Here is a 27,099-nt window from a genome sequence, read left to right on the forward strand (position 1 = left end):
ACTCCTGCCTCTGTTTTTTTCTCATCATGGATGTGTGAGACAGAGTCAGACATAGAGCCTCTTGTCTGAAGCTCATAGCGAAGAGCAAGCATACATCAAACTGCCACCGTGAAAGCCTTTCTGAATCACAAATTATAACCCTGCACTCCTCATTCTCACCTCCTCTCCCTCTGTGTCCTCAGGCAAGTTAATCAGATTGAAAAGCACCTGGAAGCTCGTTGTTACGAGTGGATTTGTGGTTTACATTCGGCAGTGGGATCAAAGGCTTGGTTCCCTCTAAAACAAATTGACTGAAATTTCTGAAGATCACAGCACTTAAAAGGGAGAGAAGACAGACTCATTTTAGACCTGTTTTGCTTGAGGCCAGATATTGTCTTGTCTCCGAGAGACACGCATATGGTCCACGTCTGCTGTCTGCTCGATTAGCGTCATTAGCTATGCTGCGATGTCGACGTGAGAATCCGAATGGAGTAGACAGAGGGCAAAGACTGGCTCACACGATGACCACACATTTAAGACTCAATTTCACCTGAAACAAGACGTTCCAATTATGCGGGCATGGTTTGTCCTATGATCACAAATCAGTCAAGACATTCATCTTCTTGTCCTTGGGCTTGTGTCTAAACCTTTATTTTTCTTTTGTGAGAAACATGTTTCATTTGACTAACCTTTGTGGCGAGGAGTCTGGTCAGGTAGATCTCAGAGACCATCTTGCTGCCGCGGTCACCCTCTTTCTGGTCGCCGTGCTCGTGGTTCTTGACCAGATGCCAAACTTTGACCCCGCTCTCCAGGTCCGGTGTGATCATGGGCGTGCGAGAGCGCAGGCTGTCCGGGCTGCCTGTGTACTTGATCATGTTTTCTGTTGGATGACAGACACAAAGGCAAGACCACAAGGTGTGTCAGAGAAGAACCATCTAACTACACCAACCACACAAACTCATCCTGAGAGAACAAGAACCTCTGACACTCTGCCTTATCCACGGCTACTTTTGGGCCGTGCTAAGCCTGAGATTGAATATGAATGTTTTAGAATCTACGGATGCTTGATTTTTTCATAACTCCTTCTCTCTGTAGACATGGCTGGACTCTCCAGCAGACACAAAATCGAACAGGTGTCAGAGGAGATGAAATATTCATGGCCCACCCAATGGCACGAATGGCCATGACATTTAAAAACATAGAACTCGATGAAATGTTTACACAGTGTGAAAAGAATTGATCAGCTAGCCCTGATATGGCGAGATGAAAAAAAAGAACACTTTCACCATTGGCAGATATTCCACAAATCAATGTCTCTAGAGAAAGGAAGCTCCTGAGAAACACCACAGACAGGCAGACAGCCAGAGGGGCAGGGAAGGAAAACAAGGCCAGGAGACAAAAAGACAGAGAAAGAGAAAGAAAGAAAGAAAGAAAGAAAGAAAGAAAGAAGGGAAGAAAGAAAGAAAGAAGGAAAGAAGGGAAGAAAAAATGGAAGATAATAAGAGCATAAAGAAAAAGAGGAAGCAAGTGAGATGGAAGGAACTCTGAAAAGAAAGGAGATAGACAGACAGAGAGAGAGAGAGAAAGAGAGAGAGAGAGAGAGAGAGAGAGGGAGAGGGAGAGAGAGAGAGAGAGAGGGAGAGAGAGAGAGAGAAGGATAGATTGACTCCCTGAACCAGACCCAAAGCTCTCTGGGTGACCTGACTAACTCTCGGAGGGTTATTGAGTGGGTCGTGTTACTCTTTTACAGTATAATAGGGCCTGACACGTTCTATGGAGCAGAAACCCACTCGGGGAAGGAACGCTCCATGCAACTGACGGCCGCGCCGAAATATCTCCTGACATATCACACAGTGGGGTTTTGATTGAGAGAGAGGACTCGGCTTCCTTTTTCTTTCTTCCTTCCCTCTCTTTTTCTCTCCCTCCATAATAAGGTCTGCTCACTCTTTTCTCAGAGTCTGTGCATTGTACTCTGTCAGTTCAAAGTAAGTCTTTCGCTCGCCCAGTTTGAAGAGGCTCCCTGTCGTTTGAAGTTAATTTTAAAAGAAAGTGAAGTGATGTGTGGCATTCTCCATCCCTCTCCCTCTCTCTCTGTCTTTCTCTCTGTCTCTCTTCTGCCACACGATTTCACTCTTCTCTTTAAGGCTAATTTGGAGAAGGGGAGATGGTGTATGGAGATGAGGTGGTGTTAATGTTCTATTTGATGTGTGTGTAGTGTCTCATGGCCAGCGCTGGGCTTTGATCTTGGGCCTTTATCAGATTCAATAGCGCACAGGGTGATGTCACCACCATGACTGGAACAGTGGTGCCTGCATCTCAGGAGGGAAGTCAAGTGCAGAGAGACTCATTTTCTCGGCTTCTGCCTTGTTATCAGCTGACGCTCTCTCTCTCTCTCTCTCTCTCTGTCTCTCTCTCTCTCTCTCTCTGTCTCTCTCTCTCTCTCTCTATCTCTCTCTCTCTCTCTCTCTCTCTCTCTCTCTCTCCTTATTATGGGGCAGGAATCGAAGTGAAGATTCAAGTAGAGACGGGTGCTCTCAACTCCTTACCAAACTCATACTCTTATTTCCTTCTTCCTAACACATGGCAAACCATGGGTACCCGTGTGGCATGAACCCTGCTGCACAGGTAGAGAATGGCAAACTGCAGTGGAGAGCGATCTGGAACTGTTTCGCTGGGGCATAGCAGCTTATATAGCAAGGATGTTTCTAGTTATTTTAATTACTTCTTTGGTAGCAGAACGTGTATGTTTTCCATATCAGTGGGAGGGAGAGGATGGTAGGGGTGGCACACATGTGTGTGTATGTGTATGTGTGTGTAATGGGCCATGCTCCAATGATGGGACTGCAGTTGTATAGGCCTCAGGCAATAGCTGATGGGAAATGGGTGGTTGCTATAATTATTTTCTGTCTTGGAGGATGGTTCAAACCTTCAGAAAAAAACCTGGCTCTAACTCCAAAAGTCCCTTGTCATTTTCTTTTATGAACTTTGAAAAACACAGACACACACACACGCTCACACACACACACACACACACACACACACACACACACACACACACACACAGACACACATGCACTGTTATATGTACCATATTTGCTGGCAGAAGTTCTGGAGACAGTCGAGTTGTTGACGGAGTTGTAGGCTGTGACCTGCTTTGGCACCAGAGCCACCACCGCGTTATCAGGCACCTGCAGACAGGGACACATCATTAATAAGACTCCACATCAATAGGACTGGTGCAGTAACCAATCACTGATCGCCTAAATACCACACGGTCTTTTGAACCAATCACAGAGACTCCATATCAAACAGCCAGTGATACTAGGGGTTCGATGCTACTCCTTTATCACATTAAACTGTCATCCAAAACTAATTAAGCCACACAACTCAGCATTTGATGAAACTCAGAAACTATGCGAGGCAAAGGGACCCAAAGTGTGGCTTACTTTCTGACGAACCTGAAAAACTGAACGTATCCTCCTGTTTTAACTCACTGAATGTGACTGTATAAGGATACCTCTGAGAGACAGCATGTCTCCTGATCCCATTTCAATAAATCCCTCTCTTCTGGGAGCTACCCAGCCATGTTACTGCATCTAGCAGCCACAGGCCTGCACAATCAACCCCAGCCAAATGGATTCAATTAGCACATGTGGGAGGTGTTTCTCCCAACCCAGCTTTCCCTCTCTGCATATTTTGTTCACCGATGCCAGCGGCAGCTAAAGGGTTAATTGAGGTGAGGTTCTGTGGAGGCTGTGGGGGAATAGGGGAACTGGGTAGAGTGGGAAATTTTATTCATTATTATCAGATTATTCTTTTGCCCCCTCTTTCACCTTTCTCCATGTAGGCCTTCCTGTGTATCCTTGATTTAATGACACGGTCCATGAGTCAATACCCACGTTTCCCCACAACCCATCGTCTGGGCTCCTCCGCACATCTGACACTGACATCGTATGAGAGGAATCGGGCAAGGACGTGAATGTTAGTGTGGAGAGAATATCCGTGAACAGATTAAAGATTTACCCACTGTCTGAACTATCTCGGCATCTGAGAATGATTTGATGTCTGATGAGAATTCAACCGATTGGGTCTGGGTAAACAAGTACTTTAAGATTCAAAAGATTCGACCATGAAGAACCTTAAGTTTAAGATTAGGTTTCAATAGTGAATCAACTCACCAAAAATAAAGAGGAAACAAGCAGAAAGTTCCTACTGAGATTTGAAACAGAGGTCACATCTGAAAAAAAGTGAAAGTTTCCCAAACTTCTTGAAGCTCAATTTTTCCAGTTTTAGTCAGTACTTGGTCTTGTGCTAATCAGATATGGGGGCTGCCTGTGTGGAGCTTATGTAACACAATGAGATGTTTCCCCAACAGGAAATCAAAGTATTAATGTCAGACACACTGTCAGAGTCTGGAGCCACAGCTAGCTGAGATTTCAGAGAGGATTAGCGCTTCAACATGTGCTAGAGAGGGTCTGGAGGAGAGTATCACATCTATACAGCTAACCAAGATATGTACGCTTACATCTGTAATATATGTAGCAACAGGAGGTTATCTGATGTAGAAACACCTGAAATTTTGAATAAAATGCACAAACAATATTTCTTGACCCCATTTAAACATATGTGCCCCAGAGAGAGAGAGAGAGAGAGAGAGAGAGAGAGAGAGAGAAGGCTAGATAGACTCCCTGAACAGGGAGAGACATGGGTTCCTAAGAGAAATGGAATGTGTGGGGGTGATGTCTGGATGTCTGGCTTTTATAGTCTCCTGTCCTCAGCAATGCTAAAAGGCTTTGCGTGTCTGATAGCTTTTCTCTCCCTCTTTTTCTGTCAAGGATAACGTGCCCTCCCCGATGGAAAACAAATTAACTTCTGTCTTCATTATCTCATCTCCGATTCCAATCAACTCCTAATCCGTTCTCCCGTCGCCTCCCTAGTGCCCCTGCAGCCTCCCCACACCCCCCTGTGACATTTTATTTAGGCGCTGAGCGGACGCTGCGATCTCACTGAGCTCATTTAGAGGGGCGGCCAGCTCACCCAGGAAATTATTTACACCTTAATGAACAGCAGGCCCATTCTCTCACCCAGCACGGACACACACGCGCACACACACACACACACACACACACACACACACACACCAGAAGATGCGTCTGGCAGCTGCTGCATGTGTGTGTATATGTTGTGATGTGTGATGTGTGTTTGGTGCTGATAGACTGACACTTCAGATTCTATCTGCTATATCCTCAGACTCAGGGTGCTGTCATGGAAAATATCCATCTCAGTTCTGTCCACTCATGGGAAGTCCTGTCAGTCACAATCACTTTCTCTAAATGACCTGGAAGTGTTCTGACTGCTCAGTCTATTACAGAGGGTCAGAGGTCAGATGGGGTCACAGCATGAGGTCTCTGACAGCCACTCAGTACAGGAGGAATTCACTCAGAGTAAAGGAGGGAAAGGAGACGTAGTATTATAAATGTGTGATCTGACAGACTGAGAAAAAAAGAATGATGACAGTTTATCATTAACAAAACCAGCATCTCCTGATCTTCAACATGACTCATATTGAAGGCAGTGATTAAGAAAAGATGCTTTTTTTTTCTTTTACTGTTTCTACCTAATCACTCAAAAGTTATAGAAATATAATTATCTCAAACTCTCTTATCCCACATTTAAAGAATTATCTACCTTTTTTCTGTCCAGAGAACAGAAGCATCCAAGCTCTCATGCGGTTTTATTACTGGGCATTTGCTTAAAACCTATGTGATCCTATTGTTGCTTACTGTAGCATGACCCTATTGTAGCTTGAACCTACTGTGACTTAGCATACACTGCATTGTTTGTTGTGATTCACTGAGTGCTTTTTGTCACCTTCACAGCAGAACACAATGGTGTGTGTATGTGTACATCACCGCTGTCACAGAGCATTGTCTCAAACATTTGAGCACGCTGCTCTAAACAGGATCCTACAAAGACAATGTGCATCTTCCCCGACATATTAGATTCATTTTTTGGTTAGGATGAACAGTGTTTTGATCATCTGGTGTACTATTAAAAGATCATTTTGATTCTGTTTTCCGTTCAAACACAGTACAAAAGTCAATTACTACCGATCATTACTTTTTTAAAGAATCATCTTTCACGCTCAAACATCAAAGGCGAACTCTTAAAGAGAGAACAAAAAAACTGCTAAACAAACAAACAAAAAACACAATCTCCAGAGCTAGGCCTGGGTTTTTGTTTCAGTGAAACAACAGAGGCCAAAAGGGAGATGAGTCAGAGATGGGGTGATGGGGTGTGAGTGTGTGTGTGTGTGTGTGTTGGGGGGGGATCTTCCCCTGATTAAACATTCATCTAGCTGCCTTCTGACTCCATTGTGTGCCAGCATATTGACAGCCTTATTAAGGCTGGAGGATTACCAGGAAATGGAGCGAGCTTCCTGCACAAATTTACCTGCGAGTGAATAACCTACATCGCAGCTTTACACAAATGTGACTCATCTACACTGATAACTTTGACTATTGTGTCTTCCTCCTCCAACTGGAACACTAATCAGCTCCACTAATCACTTCATTTGACTGGATGTAAATCATGAGTTACAATTGGACCGTCGGCCTCAAGTTGACCTGTACGTGACTTGTGCGGTAATGTGAGTTCACCTGATAGTGAGCCAGCATGTTAAGTCTCTTCCAATCTCCCTCTATTTTAGTGGTGACATCCTCGTCCTGGAGAATGACACGGGCCCCTCTTCCCTGACGCCACTCTGTAAGGAAAAACACCAGAGAAACAGTGAGACAGGTCTAGAGACAGGATTTTGCCTGGCTGACTGTGTTACACGCTTCTGCTCCATCAGAACTGCTTGTTCTGCGTGTCGACTGCTCTACATGCCTGTCCATCTAATTCAAACCAATGTTCTCAACGGCAAATGCAATGTTACAGAGGTGTTCAGGAGGCTGTGAAGGAATATCAGGATCTAATGACAAAAAAAAGTGAGAGATGCAAACAACGAATCAGAGCCAGAAATAAAGATAGAGGGAGAGAATGTGGGTGGATGGAGAGTGCAAGAGATGGAGAGATGAAGTAAATAAGAAGGGAAGGAGAGTCAATGCAGAATAAAGCGACTGAAGGCAAAAAAAGGAGGTAGAAGAGAGGGAATGGAAAGTAAATTAATCTTCCAGTCCGGTTTTTTTGTTAGAGGGCTGGTGAGCTTGGTCGTGGGATCGATGGTTGTGATTACAGACAGTGCCGAAAGCCACTTTCTTTTTCGTCTGTAGTGGCTGAGATTGAATACAACAGTCCAGGCTTCCTGTCTACGACACAGAGCCTCCTGTAGAACTTGCTCTTATAGATGTCACAGAGAAACAGAGTACAATCAGATCCCATTTGAACAACACCCCCCCCCCTCCCTCTCCCTGGAGCCAGCCCCTCATTGCAGCCCCTCATTGCAGCCTCAGCACAATGTCAAGAGAAAATCAGGATAAAAAGAAAAAAAAAATGAAAAAAGAAAAAAAAAAGACTCAAATGAAATAAACATATTCTTTTGTATCAAGATATAAAGATAAATCAGTGTTTTTTCTTTCTTGTTCTTGTTTTATGAATATATGACTGTGCAGATAGTCTGGGCTCCCTCTTCACACCCTGCCCCGCGCTATCTGCCATTCTGATCATAAATAGAAAAAGAAAACAGCAATCACAGGCAGGATGATGAGACATGGCTCGGGGTGATGAGAATAACTTCCGCATTAAAGAGCTCCAGGAGAGCTTCCCATTGTTTTATTCCTCAGTACAGTACATCTTTCTATAAACATGCAAATGAGCTAGCTCGCCAGTTGGGGCAGAATAAACAAACACAGAGAAGAGAAGAATAGAGGAAGGGGAAAAAAGAGAAAAAAGGAGAAGAAAACAAAACTAGTGCAAGCTGAGATTGCCCCGATTCCCAAATCCACACTCAGTGGTCTCGGACAACGTATGGAGAAGATAAGAAAGAGAGAGAGAGAGGGAGGGAGAGAAAGAGAGAGAGAGAGAGAGTGAGTGAGAGGGAGAGAGAGGAAGGGAGAGAGAGAGAGAGAGAGAGAGAGAGAGGGGAGAGGGTGATTGGGGAACACGCTGTGATACTGAAGAGAAAAAGAATGAGAGAGGAACGAGGGTGCAGGGAAAGGGAAAGATCTGAGAGAGGGAGAGGTAACAGGAGAATGAAGGTAGAGAGAGAGGACGAGGTGTTGGTGGCTGGGGGGTGGGGGGTGTGGGGTAGATGGGGCGGGCAGAAAAGGAGAAAAGTATTAAGAGCGCAGGCACAGACAAGAAGATGTCTGTTAACATAATTCAACCCTCAAACTGCCTCATTCCTTCCCTCTCCCTCTCAACTGCTCTCCCCTCAGGGGACCGTGACAGAGGGAATTAAAAACAAAACCAAGGGAACAGAAACACTCCTGTCCAATTTGTTTCAGGAGAGCTAGGAAGATGGAGCCTGGCACAATCCCATTATCCTTATCAGCTTTCCGTATCGGCTCCGAGACCCCGCCGCCATGTTTACGGAATGCTGAGCTGCGCCCCTCGCGTTCAGAGCTGGACGCATCGTCCCTTTTTCCTTTCTTATCCCCCCTCTTCCTTAAGGAAGGAGGATAAGAAAGGGTCCCCTCAGACAGAGTCCAATTCTCCATCCTGATAAAACAATAATAAAACTACCCAGCCCCCCATGCTGGGCATATGAAACCATTTCACACCAGACCGCTCGTCAAAAGGCTAAAACAATTTCTTCACTTATCGCTGAGCCGTTCCCTCATGGATACACTACCATTGTGCTGTGGCTGACTATAAATATGATATTACTGCAAAAAAAAAAGAAAGAAAGAGAAAAATACAGTGGTAAAGAAATAAAAAAAAAAATCTAACCTATACTGATATATTAATCCATAAAATGCCTAACGCTTGCAAAGGCAGAGGAAAGTGGCAGATATACAGTCAGAAATAAAAGGTCTGGGAGCTGTGATGGACTGCCGTGCTTGTTCTTTCACTGTGAGTAGGTTACATCACATCAGAGAGAGATTTGTTAGAGCTGAGTGAGATTGAACAGGGGGCGGCAGATCTGCGCATGATTTTTCAAACCGCCGCCAATGCCGTCTCTCTCCCCTGCCAATTAAGTTAGTGAAAATAAACTGAGTTGCACTATAAGGGTAGGCTATATGATGAGAGCAGAGATGGGGGATGGGAGGGTATCTCAGTCAGTTCTTCTTCATTCTTTCAATGAATCACCCATCTGAGGCTCCGCTCCACAGCCATAGTCCATCAAACCGTTGTAAAGGAAGGAATCAGTTAAAAGGAATGTGTGACTAATTCAAGTCCTGCTGAGTCCCCTCACAAGACAACAAACTGTCTAATTACAAGTTACTCACCTCTGATACAGGTGAACTTTAAAGATAAGTTCTTTTGAAGTTCCACTGTTTGATTGGATGAATCATACCACACGCATAGTGTTTTTCACATGCCCCAATTACAGTCATCGAACGGGGCATCAAATCTCAATTATAATGGAAATGTATCCGCTGCCTCACCTTAATCAACCACTCTTCTATGCATAATTTATTTTTCCATCAAATTGGGAATCAAGCCGTTGAGCCTTGAATTGCCCAGCCTCTTCCCTTCTACTCAAGTCTCACTGATAGTGTTAGGACTCTGACCAGGTAAATGAACAGCTCCCGCATTAAACACCTTTCACACTGTGGCACTGGGATGTTTCAGTAAAATCCCACAAATGTATGAGCTATGGATGGTGTACAAAGCTAGCTGAATTGGTGTCTGTGTGAATGTGTGTGTATTGGTGTGTGCGTGTGCGTGTGCGTGTGCGTGTGCGTGTGTGTGTAAATTCAGGGGTCATACCCAGGTCCATGTCTGAGGCTTTCTGTCGGTGAGAATATGGTACGTTCTTATAGATGGCATCCAGCAGTTTCTCCTTCACTTGGCTGATGGTATCACAGTTCAACACCTTCACTTGTATCTCTGGACTCTTCTCATTATCAGGGTGGATGCAGTTCACCACCTAAACAGCACACACACACACATGCACGCACACGCACACACGTGCGCACACACACCCACACACACACACACACACACACACACACACATACACACACATATAAAACATGTAGATATTACAAATGACAAGTTCTGCTGGGTAGTCAAAGCTTGGCTGTGCTGTACGTTTGGAGGTGGACTGTACATAGTGGCATAGTGTTTTTTCAGTCTCAGTTTTAATATTGTGACTGCATTCCAGAGCAAGCTGAAATTTCACTTTGTGAATCAGGAAAGCATATACAGGGAAGAAGTATTCTAATAAATACCAGTGACTGTGAATTGTTGAAATGTACATATTGAATTTGACCTCATTGAATGTGCATTTTTAAGGGGAATGTACTCTTCTTAAAGGTAAAATGGAGTGAACATCCCAATACAAACTCATACAGGTTTTCATAACAGTGCTGATGAATTGTCTGTCTGCCAGACTCAGATCTACTGACTGAACGTGGCATATAACTGTGTAAATGCTAAAGGCAGTTAGAAAACCAGGTCACCCCAGGGAGTTCGACACCTCACTAAACCTGAACTCATAGCGCTCAGCAATTAACACTCTAATTACAGTCACCTCACTTACGCTACTCCTCATCTCTCAGAATGATGACGACGACTATGATGATGATGGTGATTACCATCATCATCATCGGACATAATTACATGGTCCATGGGACGAGGTAATTTCAACTAGAAAACGATGAGATGGAGTGATTTTATAGTCGCAGTATACTGCTCTGCTTTCCCGTTCTACTGCAATCAAATAATGAATGGACTATCAGTGAAACAGGCACCTTAGGACAAAGAGCTATTACCATTATCGATACATTCAATTCAAAGTGTTAAGCTTTTACTGAGACTCCTTTCCTTTCATTGATTAATTTCACTAAGTGGTTAGATTTTATTTAATCAGTGATTATCAATAAAGAGTAAACTATCAATGATGTCTATGGGAGCCATAACTATCAGAGCTAAGAGTTAATGCCACAGTGAGACATTAAGAATAGAGAGAGAGAGAGATAAAGACTGCAGGTCATGGCAGGGGCTGAGTGGAATACTGAGCACTGTAGCAGAACTCTGGCCTGGTAAACAACTGTATCAACAGTCACCCTGACAACACAAACCACCGCCATCGCTGACGATGACTAAGCATGTCAACAGCCGTCAGGGCAGCAGTCATAGGTCATCCACAAGGTGGAGCAGGCTGCCCCGCTTCCTGTCAGGCATGTAAAAGCAGTCGTCCTGTGGAACGGAAACAGCCAAAGCGTGCCTTCTGACCCAGAACATCCACTCTCCTCCGTGCTCATCTCCCTCCGTCTCTCTCCCTCTCTCTCTCTCTCTCTCTCCCTCCTGCTCTCCTTCCCTTTGTGCACAGGGTCTCACCAGTGTCTTGTAGTCGATTTGCTGTCTGATGAGCTTGTCCTCGCTGAGTGAATAGCGAGCCTCGCCTGTGATGGAGTCGATGGGGCCTTTCTCCATCTGCTGCTTGATAGCGCAGAAGAGAGAAAACAGAGGCTCTCCAGCACACTCCTGTGGAAGAGAGAAAAGCAACACTCTGTCACTTCACCCCTCCATTATCTCTCCATCTTTCTCTCCTCCAGAGAATTTGAATGGAGTCATGCGTGTAGAATACGTGAGCACTTAAGATCTGCAGTGGTGTTTGTGTAGCATGCAGTTTGTCTGTACATGAGAGAGATAGACAGACTGGTAGACAGACAGCAAGCAAGCTGGAATGACAGATAAGTAACTGATAGATGGATAGATGTTAAGACAGATAGATGCGTAGACCGACAGACAGATAGACAGACAGATAGATAGATAGATAGATAGATAGATAGATAGATAGATAGATAGATAGATAGATAGATAGATAGATAGATAGATAGATAGATAGATAGATAGATAGATAGATAGGGTTTGAATGAATTTATTGATTCTGTGTGACACTGCACTGGGATACAGTTGGAGCTCTTCAAATCTACTGGTGGAATCTCACTGGATCCCTAATGAGCAGGCTATAGCATGAAAACCAGACTTATCACAAAACACACACACACACTAACACACAGAGGTCTAAGGCAGAATGAAATAGTCACGTCCTTTAAGAAGAGAGAGACTACAGGGATTACGTGCAATTTGTTATGGGTGATGCATAACATCTTTTGTATATATGTATACATATGTGTATATATGGAAGTATGAGTGGATATAGGTTTAGATTAAACAAAAATCGACACACTGGCATGCGCGTGCACACACACACACACACACACACACACACACACACACACAAGCACGTGCAGACACCTCATGCATGTGTTAAACTGAACATGACAGCTTCTGTTAGTATGTGACAGTGGAGAAAAACTGGAGGATGAAGGGATAAACAGAAGGGATAGATAAAGACAAAGAAAGAAACAGGAGGGTAATAGCTTTTATGAATGAATCTCATGGCTGCCCTGCAGATGGCTACAATGACAATTTGAGGGAGCAGTGCACCTGGGCCAACTGCATCTATTCTCTCATTACAGAGAAAAACAGCAGAGTCAGCACTACTGTGCTTCCTCTGTACACCTACCGATGAGTACAACACACACACACACACACACACACAAACATGCACACACACACACGCACATGCACACATGTACACACACATTCACACACATGTATACTGTTGAGATAAATGCACAAATGGAAACATAGTCAAACAAGAGCATATGAACACATATACAGACTGTTGACAAGGCTATCAGCTGGCTCCTGTGTGCATGGATTTTTCTTTGTCAAATGGGAAAGTGAGAGGTCTCTCCCTCTGTCTGTCCGTCTCTCTATCTCTCTATGTTAAACAATCACACAGACTCTCTCTCTCTCTCTCTCTCTCTCTCTCTCTCTCTCACATACACACACACACACATACACACACGATTAAGACATTCAGATCTATTTACCTTTAGAAACTTGTAGAGCAGAAAAGTGAACCAGTTTGTCAGCATTTTCTCAGCTACAGACTCCGTCCTTAAATAAAAGACAAACGTGCGATTATCACCATGAGTGTTCTGAGAAAACATGATTATCACAACCATGACAAATTCACTTAAAGAAAAGCGCCGCCTGTGATGAATGGGAATTTGTTACACAAACATAATGGGCGAAACGTGAATTGCTTTGTGGCTCCATAGCCTCGATCTGCAGTCTGGTGTAATTTTGCAGACTTGCTGTGGCCGTGTATTTGTATGTGATTTTAATACGGGCAAACCAATTAAAAGCCTTTATATGATCCCACTGCACTGCTGTTACGTGAGCTGATAATCACACTGGCCTCATTACAAACTTCTGCAAAGCCATTTGGTGGAGCACGGATCCCATTACAGTAGAAAGTGAATGAGTCTGACTATGCTGCTCTATAGACATTGCCGATGACTGTGCTCACCTGAATGCTAAATGACGTGGGAGTGATGTGTACATATAAATAAGAATGGAAGTATAATAACAAGCTCAGGGTGAAACTCAAGACCTACTGATCCTGTGTCGTGTGTGTGTGTGTGTGTGTGTGTGTGTGTGTATGTGATGATAGGCATGCAGGTAATCTGCCAAGGAACCCTCAGTGAACTGTGGTACCAAATCATCAATATTTCACTGTTTGTGTGCATGTGTGTGTGTGTGTGTGTGTGTTTGCGTGTGTGTAGTGGTGGGGGGTGGGGGTTGTTCCCTAACCCTTCATCTGCCACCTGCAGCTGCACACCCTTGTTTTGAGCCTCTGTGAGAATGGGCTACATTGCAGAGGACTGAACCGGGGTCTGGTGAGAGGGTGATTCCGGTGGGCTGGCTGCTCTAGCCTGCCTAGTGTTGGCAGAGCATCTGGAGAGGATTAACTTCCTCTTGTGCAGCAGCCTCTGTCCCTCTCACAACTACCCAAAAAAGGAGAGAGCCAAAGGTCAACTGGGTCACGTTTCATCTTTGCTTTCATGTTTTTTTTTTTATTCATCCCTCCATCCTATAATCACACACAGTTCCAACTGTGTCTGATGTCCCCCAAATTTAGCCCAATTATGACACAGATGGGTCGACAGAGAGAGAAAATGTATAGTTGATTTGTACTTGTAGACTAGAGGGGAATGGTAAAAGAGAAGAATAAGGACAAAAGTGAGAGTGAGACAGAATGAGGGCTAGAGTTTTGAAAAGAAGGGGGGGGGGCGATCTTTGGCGGGGCTCTTCCTTAACTTTCCCTTTCCTCATTCCCCCACTCTTACAGTGATGGATGTGTTTCCTTATTTATTTATTTGCCTTTGTGGTGGTGAAGGGAACAGGGCCTGTCGTAATTATCCGTTTTGGCTGGGTCCCATGGATTCACTCATGCACGTCCTTCATTATTGCTCCGTCTATGGGGAATGTGATGGAGGGGCCCTCTGTGCCAGGTCATTCTGGCACTTTCCCACAACACTGGCACAACTCTCGGCCAACCTTTTGTGACCGTGGTAACATCGGAGCAACACGGGGACAATATTATGTGGTGTAACGTTCGCTAAGGAAAGTGTCTGTTTGGCAGTGGGACAGGCAGTCTGTGTGCAGACGGGAACTGATGGCCACCAAGCTTTTGTAGGATGGAATGAACAGAATAGTGCTTGGTTCCTCCTGATTAAATAGACATTTTCCACTGGAGTGAACAAGGGCTGAAGGTCCCCTCCAGTGCAGATGTGATGCCGCATGGAAGGGCTGTTTAAATGCAGATTTACACTCCATAGATGCAGAGAGAGCAAAAGAGCAAGAGAGAGAGAGAGAGAGAGAGAGAGAGATCTTTATGAATCTGCTTTATAATCATCTTCTGAACATATACAAACCCACTTACATTCCTCAGTGCAATCTGCCACAGCAGGCAGAACAAATGGACTCGATAAACAGACTCTTACAATTCCACTTGAGAAAGAGAACCTCCAGGAATATTCTAACGGGTACAACACAGATTGCTACCGCACAAACAACCCAAAAACAGAATGACTCTGTAATGCCTATGCGTAAAACCTAAAATACCTGATTTTACACATGAAAACTAAGCAGGTGGCAATTTTCTATTGTGACTTCCTCCATAGCATAGCACTAGTTAGCCTTCAACTCTGCATAGTGTCAAACAGGCTCTTTCAGCATCAGACAAGATGTCCTCTGCTCTGTCTCTCTCTCTTTTCGTGTAGATGGGGAAACAGCTTCCCTGCGATGTCCCCTCCCCTAAAGTAAAGCTCCCCAGAACACCATGTTGGGGGTTATTTTCCAATACAAAGCAGTGGTTGAGTTAAAAAGACACTCCTCTGTGCATGGCTTCCATAAACGGCATGTGTTAAAAAACGCAGCTTGAAGTCAGAAATGATTTCAATTTGCTACTCGGGCTCACACCGAGAAGATTGGCCGCCAGACGCATGTGTCCCCCCTCATTCACCATAGATAATCCTCAAACCATAATCACAGGCCTTTAGCTCCTAGTTATTTCTGCATGGCTTTCACTGCATGCTTGTCTGCGTGTGTGTGTTTCTACTTTCCCCCTTTTTTGCCCAATTTGGAGCGTCCAATTACCTTAGATCTCTTAGGTCTCCCTCTGGTGTGGCAGTCATCTCAGTGGAGGCAAGTGAAGGCAACACACAATTGCTCCATGTGTGAATGTGTAAAGTCATTCATTCATTTTTCCATGGTGCCAGTTGTGTAGTATTGTCAAGCAACTTAACATACTTGCAGATGGGTATTATTTGACTGACCCTGCTCTCAGCTAATAGAGTCTTAGTGACCTCTGTTAAACACTCTGCCACAGGGAGAGAACTCTGGCTGACTCCCCCACCTGAGGAGTGTGACCAGTTGGTGTTCTTCCTGATTACAGTTGGCAAGTGTGGCCCAGCTGGGGGGTCAAACTGTGAATCTGAGATATAGAGGGGATGTCTGACAACACGTTTACCACACATACTACCACTGTGTCTTCCCAACATGTCCATGGATTTGTCTACAGCACAAATGTAATTGTGTGAGTGTGTGTGTGTGTGTCTGTGTATATACACACATGTCTATTGCACCTGTACATGAAAGTAAGGACAGCAAAAGATAACTTATTTTTTGTGGAAAAACACACGTGTTTGGAAAGCTGGATTTTATTTATACAGTACATATGAAACTAGGTTACTGAGGGTGTTATTTTGGTGGAAGACAGATGAGAGGAACAAGGAATGAGCAGGAGGAGAGGGAGATGATGGAGGAGAGTGCAGGAATGCGACAGATGGTTCTGGAAGCTTCTTGTTCGTTGGTTTCCCTGCTTGTGTGTGTGCGTGTGTGTGTGTGAGTTCAGGTTGAGGCGGGACAGATGGGCACTGGCTGAATGTGAGCACTATCTTGGAAGCCAAGAAAGAGAGGCAGGTCTGGAGCCACTGACAGAGACATCCTGCTTCTCTGCATTTTAAACACTGGTTTAGAGAGAGAGAGAGAGAGAGAGAGAGAGAGTGAGAGGCAGAGAGAGAGAGAGAGAGAGAGAGAGAGAGGCAGAGACAGAGACAGAGACAGAGAGAGAGAGTTTTCTTCAAGGGTTGTTGGCGTTGCTGAGGAGCTATCTGAGGCTAGACACACACCTTGTGTTTTCTGAGTCAAAATGAAGCTTGTGCCACAATGCATGGTAGGATACTGGGGGTGCAGACAGTTCAGCAGTAAATGGATAACAAGCATTGACTGACTTCAAAAAAATCACAGTGAAAACATATAGTCAAATCAAATTCATAAAATCTCATCAGTCTCACCCCAGAGACAACACTGCCAAGTATAATAGAATCAGTGAACGTGTGGGCATTGATAACTTAATAACATAATCTTCAAGTTCCTTCATAGCAGTTGTTGTATCCAGGCTGTTCCTGGAAGAGGGTGACTTTGTCTGGAGTGTTTGTCCTCTGTCTGTCCCTCTCTAAACTCTCTCTGATGTGCCTTGTGAGATCAGAGGGACCCCCTTTATTTACCTGAACTCCTGCCTCCATGAGCTCTGGGTGTGATTAATCTTCCCTTTGCCAGACCCGATTAATCACGCCCAGTGCCAGCGCTGTCATTAAATCAGTCTGCATGAAGGAGGTGGATTCCTTGGCAGCTGTCACATGACCACATCTGCCTCAAGCCAGCTCATTTCAACTGACATAATTAACGCATAATCAAGGAACTACGCAAGCCTCGTTATGGTAGGGCATTAGCAACTAGCTGAAGGGTAGGCCCATTACAAATGGTGGTTCATTTAATTATTGCAAAAAAATGCTTCCAATGCCAGCTAAATGTAAACCCAAATGCAGAAAATGAGTCTGAACATGTTGATGATATTGTGTTTTAACAGCGACCAGACTTAGAATGTGGGATGTTCATCATTAAAGGGTGTCTCTTTGAGTCTCCATTTTAGAGTGATAAAATAGGTCCCCGCACAGATTAACACACAGAGATGCAGAGTAGCTGATTGCATGGGGAATTGAGTTCTTCAGAATTCCCACTATTCAGTGGGTTTTAGTGCTCTCTTAATTGGATTCGGGGCTAATTAATCCTAATTAGAATTTAATGATGAATGTGTCAGAGCATTTCATGTTTCTGGGGGAAAGTAGCATTTCAATGTCACCCAGCACAATGATTCATATTCTCTGAATTCCAATGTCAATCTACAACCCCTGATTTTGCTCAGGTCACATTTTAATGTAGGTGAAGTTAAATAGTTAGATATCTAATTTGAATTAACTTGTCAGATCTTAATGAGCCACATTATTCAGTTCTTCTGTAAGCCATGAACATACACATCATTGTGTGTCTTATGTGTGAGCGTGTGTGTGTGAGCGTGTGTGTGTGTGTGTGTAGGTGAGTGGGTCAGTGTGGGGGTGTATATATGTGTATGCCATTGCGTTAGAACATGTGTAAGTATGTCTATTTACTTTTGTATGTGTGCTGATGTACATAAATGCATGCTGTATGCTTTCATATTCACGTCTGTGTCTGTGAATGCGTGTAAAACACACAGCAATACTCGCCTGCGCAGCAGCAGTTTGGGGTGGTTCTTGCTCTCCAGGTTCTTGTCGATGAGGTCCGAGAGAAGGTGTTTGAGAACATCGGTGGCGTACTCCAGTTTACTCTGAAGCACGGTCATGATGAGAGAGGCCACGTTGCCACGGTCACGCATGGAGAAGCCGCGCTGAGATTCGAGGGTGCGGATGAAGGAGAGGAGGAAGACCTTGTTGTTGATGAGAAGACCAAACAGCTTCAGGCCTTTCTCTACCTGCTCCTGTCTGTAGCCTGGGACCTGTAGACGATCACAGTGACAATCACACACCGGGCATGCTCTCTCTGGGAGAGTACAGAAATTAATTACCAGAAACAGTGTCCCAAATTAATGCAGAAGTGATTAATATACGAAAAGAGGAGGGGGATATGCCAGTTGGGCATCATCATCCTTCATATGATCTATGCACTGGTCAATGTACAGCAAAAAACACACAAAATTAATCAAGTGCTGAGTTCTGGAAATTTGATTCCAATGCCTATTTCCAAACATGTTCTCCAGTTAAGCTCCTACTTCATTTTAAAATTGCTCATTTTTTAAGTGAACACTAATGATTGCATCCATTTGCTCATGAAACACCTGCTGGTGCGTAGTTTCCACAGACACCTTGCTTTACTGCTATTGATTTAAACAGTGATGGTCTATTTAATCATCACCTACTGTCGCCATATCAGTGTACTGCAGAACTCCTTAACTCTTTTAAACAACACAAGAACCAATGAAGACAATTAAAGCCATCAATAACCATTAGGCTCCCATCAAAACCCAAGAACACATCAACTGGCACCTTCATTACATCTGATTTCACTATAAACTTTCCAGAGAGAGCTAATGTTTATTCCAATTAACTGTTAATTAATGCAGCTTGTTAGGCAGAAATTTCATTGGGTTTGGAGTGGTGAAGCTAAGCTACGCTAGCTGAGGGGAAAAGATGAGGATTCAATTAAGAGTGCCCATCACTGTCATAACTGAGCATAAATAATGCGTGGCTCACTGTTGCCATCGTCACATTAGACTTTTAATTTCTCTCTCTCTCCTTTCGAAAAAGCGGTTGTGTCACATGTCGCTACAGCAACTAAAGAGAGAGTGATTGTGCATTTGAGAGCAGCTCATTATGTTACGAAAAAAAAGGGAAAAGAAAAAAAGAGAGAAGGTCGGATAAGGCTTTGGAACTGGCGCCATGGCGACTCTAATGAGAGATGCTGCCTTTTGTTTACAGAGCGTGAAAACAAACAACTCAGTGACAGCCTTAATTCCAAACACAACCCACTGTGCAACCACACTTTCAAAACAGGAGAGAAAAGAATGAGGAAAGTGTGTGTATTTGATAGCACTTGATTGAATTCCTTTTAACAGTGTCAAACACCACCCCTGCACTGACATCAAACATTCCCCAGATGAGTGTAAATGTTAATTTAAAATGTGGTGAGTGGTGAGATGCCTGGATGAGTGTAGATTTTAATGTAAAAGGCAAGGGTGAGCCATGACAAACCTCCAGGTCTCTTAGCACAGGGTGTTCCTCAATGCCAGGGAAGAGAACTCGCATGGTGTATGTCCTGTAGTCCAGAAATGGGATCCCCGCTCCATCCAGGTCACTGGTCAGCTCATGAATGTCAGTCTGCAACTCAGCAAACGCTGAAAAAGCGAAATATGTGAAGAGGTCAGTGAAGGAATATGTTTGTTTCTTATTTACTAACTCATGTTGTTGTTGTTTTTTTTTTTTTTTTTTTAAGGTCTTACGCAATGTATTTTGGTAGAAGTTTAAATCACGAGGAGCAAACACTTTAGTTTGAGCAGTAATCTTTTTATCTTTGTTGTTTACACAAACACATCTGGTGCAATGGCAATGCTACACATCTCTTGGTTAATCTGGATTCATACTATTCACATAGCCTAGAGTGACAACGCGTACCCTCTTTACACTCCAGCGCTACCCGAGACTCCAGGTTATCCATCTGCATTTGGAGGCGTTTGAGTGTGAGGTCACTCTCTCTGGATTTGCGTTTGTAGGCAATGAGCACGATGACGATGAAGAGGATGAGGAGGCCGCCGGCCCCGGCGATTCCGATGATGGCCGTGCTGCTTAGAGGACTGTCAGAGGTGATGTGGACGACGCCGGGAGAGAACTCTATCCCACCTACTCGAGCCTGATAAGGAACACACACACACACACACACACACACACACACACACACGCATCCACACCATATGCCAAAGTTAAGTATACTGTGTAGTTGCAATATTCAGTATCATGTAAGCCTCCTTATTATCTTCATCATTCATGGAGTATGCATCACATCTATCATGATATTATGAAACCAAAATTCATGTAAAAGTTGAAAATGATAAAAAAAAAATTCTCTTACAGCGTATAGAATACAGCCTTAAAAATTCTTAAGATACAGAAACTTTGGAGGACAAATGTCATTTATTGAATGTTTTTGTTTGATGCTAAACTGAATGGAGTGGAAGCAGATGGAGACATATTGGCCGCTGTGTTTGTGTGTTTGTGACGGTAATGGCACTGGGTCTCTCTGCGGCTCGTCTGTCAACAGCCCAGGTGGCCGAGCAGGAAGCAGTGTGTCTGTCCAATGTCCTCATTCACAACCACAAATGGAAGCCTTATTAGGTTTGCCCGCCTCTAATGCGTCCCATTGAGGAGCTATTTGTTGTGTCTCTGTCAGCCATTCAGACAGGACAATAACCACAGACCCAGAGTACATTAGAATGAGAAGAGAGGAAGAGGGCGAGGGGGCCCTGAGCCCGAGGGGCATCACCCCACCTACACTTACTCACCAGGACTTTGTGTCGTCCCGTCAGGGTGGGCGCTTCGCACAGCAGTTGGGTGTCAGACACGGTTAACGTACAGGGCTTCTCTCCAATCAGAACGGTGTAGTTCAGCTTGCCGTTGCCACCCGGAGTAGGAGGGAGGAAGTTCCTGCCCTGAAAGTAAGTTTGAAAAATTGTACATACAAAGTTTACGTACAAAGTATTAGTTTTTAAGAAATGATACATTTGTGTTCAGTAATGACACAGGCTGCTAAAGAACAAAATAATGAAGCATTTAGTTCAAACAGAATATTTCAGCTTGTGTTAAAGCTATAATGTGCTTCTGGCTCATGGCCTTGTCATTGTTATTATGATTATACAGATGCGAACAATTTTAACATGTACTAGAGCTTTAATTACATAAGTCCGAACATTAATGACTACCAGCGCAAACAAATAATTGAGGCAAAGAGACACCCTCAGTGAATCACAATCCATCCATCCAGAGGTTGCTACCTTCAGTATTATGGGAGAACCTGGCTTCAGCTCCAGCACACCAGACACGCTGAGTGGCTCAAACACAGGGTTGGGGTAGTAGAGGAAGTTGGTGTTGTTGAGGGCCAGCACTGACTGGACATCATCCAGGATGAAGCCAAATTCATCTGGTCTCTCCACCACCTCCTCCTGCCTACTGAGGCTGATGGGCAGTTCAGGGGCCTGGCACAGCATGGTGGTGGCGCTCAACACCTGGCACGTCTGGAGGCAGAGGAAAATTCAATTCAGTTTAGTTCAGTTGAATTCAGTTTAGTTCAGTTCTATTCAGTTCTACTCAATTCAATTCAAATTCAGTATGGTTTGCACAAATTACATTATTCTCTATTCTAGTGTTTCTCTACAGACCTTTTTTTCTTGGAAATACTACTACATTCAGTGTGTGTGTGTGTGTGTGTGTGTGTGTGTGATGAGTGAAGGTAAACATTTAGAATTGAATATGAATATAGTGTGTTGTACGTTGTATGATGATGTCAGAACTTGGGTGTAAGGTACAGAGAGAATGGTAGAGGTCTAACACAAAGTATGTGTTTCTCCAATTAAAGCCTGGGCTATGAGTCAGAACCAGATCTTAGGCCCAAGGCCTGAATATTTAGATCCAAAGCCTGATTAAGTCAGAAGCACTTTAAAGCTACATGCGAATTATGTCAGAAAAATCTGATAAAATTCAAGATTTTTAATGTCTCCCTAATGTATTTCTTCATGAGACAACAGAAATCATATCACAGTAATAATATCTTAATACATTAATATTTGCTTTTCATGTGTTACATGATATTGTCGAGAAGACTGAGTACGGGTTAACAGGTAAGACATTGTTCTGGTGGTGCTTGCACAATAAACATTATACTTTCTGAATGTCAATCAGAGCCTGGGTTTACCCTAATCTGCTCAAAATGGCAGTCCCACAGGCACAGCCAGGCACATCTGAGAGCTGCCTCTACAGGACTGATAAATCACTAGTGGTATTTAAATTGTCTTCCCTCAGTGCCATGTGTCTTTGAAGTGTTCTGTGGTGGAAGTGACTCATGATGAGACAGCTAGCTGAGTTCACTGTCTTTTTTCTGTCATTTCTCTCTCTCTCTCTCTCTCTCTCTGCCACTCCTTCTCTCTCTCTCCTTATTTCTTCATGTTATGACAAGAGTTCAAATTTTTGTCAAATTGAACTTACCTTTCTAGAGTGTATTACTAATCAAGTACCTCTGGTGCTTTTTTTGAGGTTTACGAACAAATAGTCCCCATGACACAATTTTGTTAAATTCTCATGGTTTTGTAGAACCTTTTCACTGCTTGCTGATATAGCCACTGAATAGCTGTTTCAAAACTAGTTAAAATTTTCCAGTGAATCTACGTGTCACTTTAATTGGCTTTCTCTCCCAGCTAGAATGGCAGGACAGTCAGATCCATGCATGAACACTTCCCTGACTGCGGCTGAGAAACACGGAAAATGACACTGTCATGTCTGTGAATAAAGAGATGCAGCATGTGTTGGATCTTTCCACACTGTTCCAATTCTCTCAAAATGGGTAAAGGAGAGATTTTATTACAGTAGAGGATGTGAAAGAATCGAAGCACAGTAAATGCTTCATTCAGAGGCTTTTGAAATAGAATGTTGGGGGTTTTTTTTCTTTCTTTCTTTCTTTCTTTCTTTCTTTCTCTCTCTCTCTCTCTCTCTCTCCCTTTGTTTGTCTTTACTCTGCTTCAAGGAACAGGATCTGGAGCTCTAATCATATGGTAGCACAGATGCTGAATGTGACCATGGCTATGATACAGAGGGGAGATAACATTACTGCCTTTTGTCTCTGCTGCCTTTTCAATCAGATCTGAGTGAGAGCACACTCCCACAGATCAATGAGTCCATTCTATAGGGAGGGAATATGATAGGCCTCTCTGTGGACTTCAGCTCTGTGTTACAGCTTTCTCCTCTTTCCTACACATCACAGAATCCACACTGCTGACTCTGTTGGACAAACCTGGCAACCACCCACCCCTCCACCCCCCGTTTTTCTGGCTCACTGCTTGGACCCTATCAATAGTTGGAGTTATGGTGAAATAGCAGGCTGATTTTTGGTGCGATCTTTGTGGGGAGCTTCAGGGTTCAGGGACTCTAGGTGAGTGAGATGTGACCGCTCGTTGACTGTGTTGGCAGCAGTGGGAGTTGAACTCACGTTGACCGTTTCCAGATTGTTGTACTTGGCTCTGATGAGGGGACTCTGGATAATGTCCAGGTTGGTTCCTGTCACTGTCACTGGTGTGTTCCCACTGTGACCCAGAAAAGGAGTGACACACATTTATATTTTTCTGGTGTTAATTGTATGTAATTTGTTTTTCTCTCAGCATGTCTCCTTAAACAATACTTTGCACAGTACACTTAGTACATTTTTTTTAATAAAATCTACCAACTCATGGACTTAAATGCTTTATCTATATCATCTATATTGCTTCCACAATGTCCGGTCCATCCAATGACTTTAATCTTATCTGCAAAAATGATAAGAAAAACCAACATGGGACAATTTGTGGCTTCTGTACCTGAAAATGCTCCATTCGGGCTCAAGTTTAACGATGGTGGGGTCCTCCACATACTCAAACTCAAGGTCCTGGCTGAGATGAGCCCTGTCCACACTCACAGACACGGTGACGCGACCGGTGCCACGGAGGGAGGCGTGGGTTCTGCACGTTATCCACTGCCCGCCTCGCCTGGGTTGTTCCACACCAATGAGACAAGCTGAGTTAGATTCTCTGCCACGTAGTCATGCACACGCAGCTTTGACTGTGCTGGTAGTGCTCAAATGAAGTTGTTTAACTGAAGTTGTTTAACTCTATCGCTTAAGACAATAATATCCTTTACTTATTTGTTGGTTACTGAAATTTGTTGTTAATCACGCTGACTATATTACTCAACATAAAAATATTCCTAATATAAAAGATATATCTTGATATTTTTGTTAGAGGAATTGGGACACTGAACTAAAATGGAGACTAAAATGGAGCTTATTTCATCTGTCATTTTTATGGAGACCTGTCAGGTTTGTTGCTGAAGCAGGAACACTGTCTGATTACTATTGACATTATTGATTAGGGATCAGAAATTCTTTTAGGTCTTAATGTCACCATTGACTTTCTCTGGGTCAACGTGATTATAGAAACTGGAGAGTGGTGTAATTTGTCTCCCCTTTTGGGAGATGCTTTTCTGGTCAAACTGTACCTTTGGTAGGTGCACTTTTGGTCCTTGAACATAATGGACACATTACTTCCAGCATCCAGGTTAGCTCCTGTTATGTTGATGATGGTTCCCCCAGACACAGGCCCTCTGCTGGGCTTGAGGGCAAGCAGTCGGGGGTTCTGTGGATGCAAGGTCAAGTCAGTTGACTGGAAATATTGATGAGCACACACATCATGCTGACAGAGCGGCTGAAAACAGCCACTTATGATTTCAGTTTCCTCTCTTCCTCTCTCTGTCAAACAATCATTTCCTTTTTTCCATGATGTGACTCCTCACCCTTAGATCACATAATCCAATTATAAAATCTCTTAGTGAAATAAAAGCAATTTATACATGCATGAAAATGACAACTAGGCATAAAATGACTGCATAATGGCAGCGATTAGACTGCAGTTCAATGTGCATGGCATAGATCTTCCTATGCTTGGGTTAAGTGTTTTATGTCAGCATATGTGTGAGTGGGAGAGAGAGAGAGAGACAGAGACAGAGAAAGAGACAGAGAGAGCATATATAAACGAGATTAGAAACGTGGTTGGGTGTAAAAGTCAGTTTTATAGCCAATCTTCAGGCATGTTCACCCAAGATTCATTACGGTCATGCTCCCTGGGGCTGTTATGACAACCTGAGCAAGTGCTGCCTAAGTGAGAAAGTCAGAGTGCAGGGCATGGGACTGTTTATCAGGGAAGGCTGTAAATCCTGTGTCGACTATCAGCTGTATTCTCGTGAATATGGTTCAGCACAGAGGATAACTGCTTATTCATCCGCTCCTTCAAATATATTTTACTGTGTGAACCACAATACGCACTCACCACAAAGTAGTAATACTTGTATGATTTGGCCATGAACTCCGGATGACACACGCCAACACACACCTGGACGTTCCCGGCGTATTGGCTTATCGCTGCTTTCCCCATTTCACACACAATCCTGAGACACACACACACACACACACACACGCACACACAAACACACACACACACACACACACACAAAATATGGCACTGTATATATTAATTTTATCAACAGGATTAAGAAAGTCTCTTCAGACGCCCAGAACTTCCAGTATATTCCAGTATTTAATATTCTCATGATTGTAAATGTATAGCAGCAGTGGGCTTTGGGGGTAAAAAGGTTAAGACTGTCCCTAATCTTCCCTTTTATTTTGTGACAGGTGTCAAACATCAAATTATATCCCAGTATTTTAAGAGGCTTATCACAAATGGTAGGCCTCGTTACAAAATCCATGTGCCAGCAGTATTAGTGTGGACATGCTGAATAAGTGAAGACTTTTTGAGGTCAGATGAATAATAGTAGGGGAACTTTTTCCCCAGAAATTGGCAGTAGAGTGCCCCAAATCCTTGCAAAATAACACATAATTACCCCCCGCGCCCCCATCCTGGCTCTGGATTAAAAATTTTCTTTAAGATTTGTCACTGCATCAGATAATCCTTTTGTTTTGAACCATGGAAATACTGGAGGGTTTTTTTTATCTCGAGTGAGCCAGGTCTCTACTAATCCACACAGTGCCACACCTGTTCCTAGACTGTACAGTAAAATGTGTTTTCTCCTGTGGGTGAGTCAGTCTCCATGACGTCACTACACAGGCTCAGCAGTGTCATTAATCGTCCTGCTGGAGAGCTGCAGCGTAGGCAGGTTTTTGCTTTGCCCCAAACACAAACAACTCAAAATTCATCTAATGAGGGTCCCAGGAGTCATGTGAACTGTAGACTCAGGTGTGTTAGAACAGGCCTGATCTTACGACACTTCAGAAAGTCACAGCGTGTCTCCCAGAGTTTAAGGCTGTGATGTAATGTGTTTATGTTTGACAGACTCACTGTTCTGCGGGGATGTAGCCCTCCGGCACAGGTGTACACTCCACATCCGCCACACGTACATTGCCTTGGATCTCATGGAACTCCAACCCCAGGTTTTCTCCACGGATGGTGACAAGCGTGCCCCCCTCTCGCGGGCCTCGGAGCGGGGTAATCTGCAGAGCCAGATGCCATGGAAACAAACAACAATTAAAAACCATCCTCCTCGAGGGAAACCCATCCCAGAGATCCCGGGCGTCTTCACACGTGGTGGGAACTAACAGGAAGCAGAGGATGAGTCAGTGCCAGCTCCTGTTCTGCACCTGCAAGATGTCGGCGTGTGTTTGTGTCTACGTGTGTGTTTGCATCTGTGTGTGTGTGTGTGACTATGTGTTTGAGTGAGAGAGAGAGAGGGGGAGAGCAAGGAGTCTGTGAATACTGCGGTTCGGTTGGATAATTGGACCTTGCTCTGTCAGAGCAGCCGAGGTTAGCTGCTTACACAGACTAATGATAGGCTGCAAAGCCCAGCTGAGCCAAGGCAATATGAAAAACAAGATCTATGGTCATTTACACCATTGTCTGTGGTATCTGTCTAGAGCCACCACACATCTCAGATGCTCATTTGGAGTCACAAACCATGATTAGGGAGT

General features: G+C 43.9%; 1 protein-coding gene across 2 annotated transcripts in view; it reads right to left on the reverse strand.

Moving 5' to 3' along the window:
• The window catches only part of plxna4 (plexin A4), a 195,959-nt gene that overhangs the window by 11,577 nt on the left and 157,283 nt on the right, over nt 1-27,099 (reverse strand). For both annotated transcript variants that reach the window (XM_030785978.1, XM_030785970.1), the window contains exons 13-28: nt 26,474-26,625; nt 25,448-25,565; nt 24,621-24,757; nt 23,945-24,112; nt 23,581-23,674; nt 21,377-21,616; nt 20,888-21,034; nt 20,004-20,238; nt 19,584-19,726; nt 18,063-18,331; nt 12,999-13,065; nt 11,431-11,577; nt 9,856-10,015; nt 6,639-6,742; nt 3,068-3,167; nt 669-859 (exon numbers count right to left, since the gene is read on the reverse strand). In XM_030785978.1, coding sequence (XP_030641838.1) covers nt 669-859; nt 3,068-3,167; nt 6,639-6,742; nt 9,856-10,015; nt 11,431-11,577; nt 12,999-13,065; nt 18,063-18,331; nt 19,584-19,726; nt 20,004-20,238; nt 20,888-21,034; nt 21,377-21,616; nt 23,581-23,674; nt 23,945-24,112; nt 24,621-24,757; nt 25,448-25,565; nt 26,474-26,625 — 2,472 coding nt within the window. The remainder of the gene's footprint in view (nt 1-668; nt 860-3,067; nt 3,168-6,638; nt 6,743-9,855; nt 10,016-11,430; nt 11,578-12,998; nt 13,066-18,062; nt 18,332-19,583; nt 19,727-20,003; nt 20,239-20,887; nt 21,035-21,376; nt 21,617-23,580; nt 23,675-23,944; nt 24,113-24,620; nt 24,758-25,447; nt 25,566-26,473; nt 26,626-27,099) is intronic.

The sequence above is a fragment of the Chanos chanos genome, chromosome 1 (genome assembly GCF_902362185.1).
Source record: "Chanos chanos chromosome 1, fChaCha1.1, whole genome shotgun sequence".
Taxonomy (NCBI): Eukaryota; Metazoa; Chordata; class Actinopteri; order Gonorynchiformes; family Chanidae; genus Chanos; species Chanos chanos.